At 54.3% G+C, this 7,378-nt stretch overlaps 1 protein-coding gene across 1 annotated transcript; it reads right to left on the minus strand.

Annotated features, from left to right (window-relative positions):
- Nucleotides 1-535: 535 nt before the first annotated feature.
- On the minus strand, nt 536-3,022 carry LOC104698050 (immunoglobulin superfamily member 1-like). Its single transcript, XM_010413196.4, is given in 6 exon segments — nt 536-966; nt 1,602-1,704; nt 1,707-1,882; nt 2,114-2,383; nt 2,581-2,616; nt 2,728-3,022. Coding segments are annotated over 6 exon segments (1,047 nt in total). The 5' UTR covers nt 2,759-3,022.
- Nucleotides 3,023-7,378: the final 4,356 nt, after the last annotated feature.

Genomic DNA, 7,378 nt, shown 5'->3' on the forward strand with positions numbered 1-7,378 from the left:
GTCACTGTGCAGCAGGTGAGGTCAGTCTAGTGGCCAGCATGCAGCAGGAGCAGGCACAACATGGCTGGAGCAGTTGCTGCATAGCAGGAGTGGCCAGCAGAGTGGTCAGTTGAGTGGTCAGTCCGGTTGTCACTGCATGGCCACAGCGATCAGTGGAGTGGTCAGTGCAGTGGTCACTGTGCAGCAGGAGCAGTCAGTGCAGTGGTCACTGTGCAGCAGGAGTGGTCAGTGCAGTGGTCACTGTGCAGCAGGAGCAGTCAGTGCAGTGGTCACTGTGCAGCAGGAGTGGTCAGTGCAGTGGTCACTGTGCAGCAGGAGTGGTCAGTGCAGTGGTCACTGTGCAGCAGGAGCAGTCAGTGCAGTGGTCACTGTGCAGCAGGAGTGGTCAGTGCAGTGGTCACTGTGCAGCAGGAGCAGTCAGTGCAGCAGTCAGTGCGTGGCCACAGCGATCAGTGCAGCGGTCAGTGCGTGGCCGGGGGAGCAGTGCAGCGGTCAGTGCAGCGGTCAGTGCGTGGCCGGGGGATCAGTGCAGCGGTCAGTGAGTGGCCGGGGGATGAGTGCAGCGGTCAGTGCAGCGGTCAGTGCGTGGCCGGGGGATGAGTGCAGCGGTCAGTGCAGCGGTCACTCCGCCGCCCGAGGGCGAAGGCCCCGCCCCTCTGCGTGTTCCGCCGCCCGCCTGCCCCGCGGGACCCCCGAGGCAGCCGGGACCGGGACCGGGACAGAAATAGGGGCTGGGACCGGGACAGCGACTGGGACAGGAGCCGGGACAGGGACAGGACAGGGACGGTTTATTTACCCCAGCGCGAGGTGCTGGACGGGCAGAGCCGCGGCGGTCCCGCAGCGGGGAGCGAGCCGCCCCCCCGGCCCGGCAGCAGCGGCTCCGCGCAGCCTCAGCCGTGAGGAGCCCCAGCAGGAGCAGGAGCCCGGCCCCCAGCGCCAGGCGCACGACGTTGCACAGCGTGTAATCTGCAGGGGACAGAAGGGACGGTCACTGGGGAGGAACCCCCGGGAGATCCAAGGCCAACGGAGTCCTCCCATGGGGGCAGCAGGGGATCCGAGGGGACATACAGGGCAAGGGGACACCCCAGGGAGGTCCTGGGCTAAAGAGACACAACGGGAAGTTCATAGGGAGTAAAGGGAGCCCCGAGGGGGCCGCCAGCTGCACCTCACACATCCCTGTCCCCTGGGACACCCCCTACTCTCAGCCTCTCACCTGTGACCCCACCCAGTGGCACCGAAGATGGGAAGGAGCAAAGAACATGGAGCTGGCCCTCAGATGCCACTGCCAGCCAGATGGTGACACTGAGCTGTGACAAGATGTGTGGCTGTCCCTGGGGCTGGGAGGTGCAGGGAGAGGTGTCCTCTGACTCTTATCCCCACCTGTCAGCCCAGCAATCCTGTATCTGTAGGGTCTGTAGGTCATCTCTAGGCTCTCTGAGGAGCTGGCCAGGCTCAAACACAGCTGAAGGAAGCTGGAACCCTCTGCTCGGACCCCTCTTACAGCTGCTTTCCTGCCCTAAATCCTCTTTTCTAGTTCCCCCAGGATGTGACAGATTGCAGGGAGGAAGAGTAGAGCAGGATGTGGCTGGGGGATGTCTCACCTCTCACCACCAAGTCCAGGGTCCTGCTGACAGCAGACCATTCTCTCGAAGCATTGATGGCGTAGCACTGGCAGCTGTAGCGGCCGCCGTCACCTTTCTGCACGTGGAGAGGTTGTAGTCACCTTGTTCCCTTGGGAGCAGCTGGGCTCGGATCTGGCCCTCCAGGTACAGGTAACAGCCGGTGCTGGGGTGTGTGGGGGTGCAGCGCAGCATCACGTCAGCTCCCACAGTCACCTTGTGCCCAGGCAGGACAGAGAGGTCGGGTCTGGGGAGACGGAGCTCTGTGGGGACAGGACAGGGAATGAGAAGGCGTAGAGGGTTTTGACATGGTGCCAGGAGCACCAGGATCTCTGTGAAGCCACCAGCTGGCTCAGGCGGAGGTGAAGATGGTCCCCACCTCCCTAAGCCACTGAAGAAGAGAAAAACCCTGCCCATCATGGAAATGGCCATGGGCATCCTGGTGTGCCCTGGGGCATGTGACCCCACAAGAGGGGAAACAGCACATCCCTTACCTTCCACAGAGACTTCCAGTTCATCACTGCGAGCCAGCACAGTGCCTCCCTCCAGGTAATGGCAGACGTAGGTACCTCTATCCTCATAGGTGGCATTAGAGATGGAGAACTCGGCCCTGCTGCCACTCTGCTCCAGGGTACGGAGCTGGTGGCTGCCCTTGTACAGCACAAAGCTCCCATAGCTGTGCTGGCAAGTGCAGCAGATGGTGGTGGATCCTCCTGGTGGGATCACCCCAGGTGGCTTCTGGTAGATGGAGATTGTGGGGGCACCTGCACAGGGAGAGAGATGCTGCCAGACAGACAGGAAACCCCCAGCAGCTGCCCTGCCGTGAGCCCGGGGCTGCCACCAGGCTCTGTCTCCACACAAGGGTGAGTTTTGTTCCAGGGGACTGTGGAAGAGCCCTGTGGGAGATGGGTGGACCCAGAAATGTGTCCAAACTCCCCATCTACCTCCTCAAGATACTCACTTGGTGTAGCCTCGCTCTGTGCCACCAGCCAAGCGCCTGCAAGAGAAGCAGCTGTGTCACATCTCTGTGGAGTGTCTGGACACCTCCTGTCATCCTCTGGGAATCTCCTGTCACCCTCTGGGAATCCCCACAGCCTCTGGCACTCACCGAAGGCAATCACATGGGTCACAGGCAGCATCACGTCCCTCTTGGCTCCCTCTCTCCCTCTCGGCTCAAGCAGGGCTTCTTCAGAGGAAGGCTTTGGTCAGATGCACTGAGCAGTTGGGTGGGTTCTTGTGGCTCCTGATATGACCTCGTTGCCACAAGCCACCTTCTGTCCCACGGCTTGGGTTTCTGTAGCACGACTGCAGGGCTGGGATGGTTGAACTGGAACCACAATGTCCCAGTCACATGCCCAGGGCTGGGCCCCCGTGACCACTTAGGATCCTGCAGACCTTGGGGGAAAGGCTATCAGGACTTTTTGTTTCTCTTTCTTAGTTCCGGTCACTTGATGGGGAAATGGCTTCCTCTCTGCCTTATGAAACAGGGGGTTGTTTCACAACCACAAACCCACAAGTTTGGTGGCTCAACAGAATGGAATAGGAGGGAAGGAACTTGACTTCCCTTTTGGCCGTCTCAGGGGCAGTTCTGTCTTTCTGGCCCACAGTGTCTGTCATTGCAGGAGGGACAGCAATACCTCCTACCTGTAGGTCTGGATGCACCCCACAGGGCTGGTCCCACTCCTCATCCATCCAGGCCCCCCCAGTCCCACACTGGAGCAACTGATGGTCCTTACTCCAAACAGCTGCTCTCTTCCACCCCACACCTGGAGCCAGGTGCACCTCAGCTGCACCTTCTCTGGGTTGGCCAGTGATGTAAACAGAGCTCCCTTTGCCAGTAATGAAGGGCTAATTAAACAGGGGAAGTTGCTTGCACTTCTGGATGTGGGAGAAGGGAACGGATGGATTGTGGCACTGTGGCTGTGTGAGACACGTGGCAGCTTGTCCAGGGGTCCTGCTCTGAAGGCAGCAGCGTCTGTAGCTCCCTGCCCTCCTGTGAGCTGCATGCAGCACACCCTGTCCTCTCTGTGTCTGCAACCTCTGCAACCTCTGCCACAACTGGTCCCTGCAGGAAAAACAGGGCAGGCTCAGGGCTGAATAGGTGCAGGTTATATGGGTGTAAACCAGGGGAAAAGGCAAAGCTGGACTTCTCTGGGACCCCTGTGGTCCCTTTTAGACCCTTCTCTACCCTTTTCTTTCTTCCCTCTTCAGCCTTTTTGGTCTCCCTTGGAGATACCATGGGTGAGGAGAAGTTTTGGCAGCAGGGTGCCCTATGGCCTCCTCCTGTTCTGGGCACCTCCTCTGGCCCTCTCTACTGTCTAACCACCCTTTGCCTCCCCAGCCTCAACCGATTCTTGGCATCTCCCTGGAGAGCCTCCTTTCAGGCCCATTTGTTTCCACAGCCCCCACTGGCCACACCAAACTGCTCTGGGCTCACCAGTGCCCAGTGGACAAGAAGCCCTGGCCACGCTGTGGTTCTGGCCTGGCCCCCCTGGCCTGGCTCACACTGTCCAGGATGATGTTGGTGGCATCGCCGTGGGCCCATCCATGGGCACATTGGAATCCTCACCCTCCTCTCCAGAGCCTTTTCTCACATCCCTCAGCCTGAGACTGACCTCTGGGTGCACATCCAGGGCATGGGACCATGGAAAGAGCTTTCCTGCTCCATCACCGCTGTTAGGAGTTGCCTGATCCAGCAGCCTGAGAGAGAGGAGGCTGCCACAGCTCCAAGCCCCCAGATCCAAGCAGTTGTGGAGCCGACAGAGGGTCACGCATAGACACGGCCAGTTCCACAGGTCTGGACAGGCACACAGGGCCTCCCACAGACAGCACCAACAGGCCTCTTATCGTACCTCTGCAAGCACATTTGAGCTTAAATATCAAAAGCTTTAATGAACAGTATACTGTCAGAGTCCTACCACCACAAATGGTTCTACAGGGGGTATGGAGAGATGTGGCTGGAGACAATTCCTCATATCCACTTAAGCAGCCCCAAAGAACTCCCCTGTGATCTGGGCTTCACCCGCAGCTACAGCTACACCTCCCTCTACTGCCCGAAGGTGGCTCCCCTTGCATTGCCTGCAAGACAAGGCTGCTGCACATCTTACCTCACCAGCAAGTGAAATGTCATCCTCTGACAGGAATCAGTATCCCTGGCATTCCTGATCTCGGCCAGTTTAGCCCTTTCTACCATTGGATGTTCCCACCTTAGAATCACAGAATATGCTGACCTGGAAGGGACCCATCAGGATCATCGAGTCCAACTCCTGGTTACAGTGCAAATATGTGAAACAGTAGTGTCTTGGGGTGACTTTATGTTGTGTATCCCATATCACTGCCCTATGCCCAGAAATTAACTTTGTGCCTTTCTATGCCTCTAAACTGAGCCTGAGAGGGGGAAGGAAAAACAGAGAAAAACTTTTTCAAAGCAGTTTGCAGCTTGTTCAAGGTCACACACAGATAGCGGGTTTTTTTCCAGCTGCGGCAGGGGAGGGAGGAAGGCACCCGGCTTGCGGCTTCCCCGGTCAGCTTTTGCGCCAGTTGTTCAGCTGCTTTTTCTCCGGAGAGAGAGTTGATTTTTTTTTCCTTCCCTGGAATTTCGGACTTTCTCCCTTTTCCACTGGACTGCTACAATATTAGAACACATCAGGAGGACCTTCCACCGAGCGCAGAGGGCCTGGCCCTGGGCCAAGCCCCAGCTCCGAGGAGACCAACGGGAGGACTCTAACAGTTTCCCAGGTTTTTTCTCCACAGTGAGAGATTTTATTATTTAGCATTATTTTCCTTTTCCCGTGTGTTTGTTAAATAAATAGTTTTATCTCCTTCACTTTCCTTCGAGGAAAATTTATTTTTTCCTGAACCTGGTGGGGGAGGGGTGGTTGTGCCTTCTCTCCGAGGATATATTTCTAAGTTTGGCCAAACCGGTACAAGTAGGTTCTTCTTCTTTTGGCCCTGAAGGAAACCACTGTTATATAATATTTCCCTTTCAGTTCTCTACATTCCTCAGTTTAATTCTGCAGCCTCGGGTCACTGGCTAGAGCAGTACTACATCCATAATAGAATAAACAGGGAAGGATAAAGAAATACAAGCTGTTTCCAAACCATGCAAATACCACAAGCAACCATCCCTGCTGCCAAAATCCAGCAGCTGCAGTGCTCCCAGTCAGCACAGCAGACTCCAGTAATGATCTTCTACCTGCTCACTGGTGGCACCATCATGGACCATGAGCCCATGCCTCCCGACAGCCCTGCAGGCCTTGGCTGTCACTTCCTGCCTGGATTCTCCCTGGCTGTTGCTGGAGGTGTTAATCACAAACACATGCAGAAGCTAAGCATGAAACAATCTCTTCCTCCACCTGCCTGTTCACACACCACCACCTGAGCACGTCCTCCAGTGTCAAGGCCAGATAGCAGCAAGGACCAGCCTGAAGCAGACTTCCCAGGAAAGGTGGCTGTAGAAATGTCAGGGCAGATTCCACATTGTTCTAGACCTGCCTCTGCTGAAGAGAAGCAGCAAACTCGGGCTCCCGAGGCAAGCAGCATCAACCCACAGTTCACTGAAGTACACCCAAGATTCAACAGGCTGCAACGTTGACTGTAATTTGTGCCCCAGACATTTTTAGATTTTAACCATTAAGCTAAGCCACAAATGGTTTTTTCCCTGTCACACAAATTTTGGAATTTTGGTAAAAAGCCAAAAACTTGGAAAATAATGCTGTTCAAGAAGACAAATGGGAAGAAATTCCTAAGATTGAATTTTAAAAATAGTTTACGTAAATAATATTTTTATCTTTTTTTATTAATCTTTCACACTTTAGACTATGAATTAACTAAAATACTGTGATAAAAGCATTGTCTTGAATTATAAAATAGTAGAATATTCTTCTTGGAAAGATCAACAGGAAAACATTTTTTCCACCTGAATTGTTTCAGATTAGTTCAGAATAATAAGAACTGATCCTTTCTTACAGGCAGGTTTTATTGGTTTCTTTCAGTGAACCTGCATTTTCCAAAAGAGAAAGCAAATAATTAAAATTATAAGGTCAGACTTGGTTTGGGTTCTACTTCCTTTTCTTATGATCTGCCTATTTTTGCCTTTCATTTTCAGTTTCAGTTTTTCAAATTTTGCCTTAATTCTGAGAGCCAAGATTCTGGAGAATAAGTGTTTAATTAGATCCCTCCCTCCCTGTCCCTCATCTGTCCTGGCTGTGCTACATCCAGAGAGAACTACAAGGAAGACTTTGCTCCAGACGTGCAAAACTGCTCCAAACAGCCCAGGAGATGCCTCAGCTTGCTCTGTCCACCTCAGCCCAGCACCTGAGAAAAAACAGAGAAGAGAAGGGTCAGTTTTATTACACCTATCAAGGGAAGGACTCATTTTACGTACCTTCTGTCATGGTTTAATCCCAGACAACAACTCAGCCCCACACACAGTCCCTGGTGGGACAGTGGAGAGAATCAAATGGTAAAAGCGAAAAAACCCTTGTGGTTTGAGATAAAGCTGTTTACTAGGGGAAGCAAAAGCTGCACATGCAAGCAATGCAAACCAAGGGAATCATTCCCCACTTCCCACTGGCAGGTTCAGCCATTCCCAGGACAGCCTGGCTCCATCACGGTAACGGTGACTTGAGAAGACAAATGCCATCACCCAAACATCCCCTTCTCTCTTCCCCAGCTTTCCCTGTGAGCACATCCTCTGGTGCAGCAGCAGCTATGTGTCCCACTGTCCCCTGGCTGGCCAGTGGTCAGGGCACCACTGC

The sequence above is a fragment of the Corvus cornix genome, chromosome 20 (assembly GCF_000738735.6).
Source record: "Corvus cornix cornix isolate S_Up_H32 chromosome 20, ASM73873v5, whole genome shotgun sequence".
Taxonomy (NCBI): domain Eukaryota; kingdom Metazoa; phylum Chordata; class Aves; order Passeriformes; family Corvidae; genus Corvus; species Corvus cornix.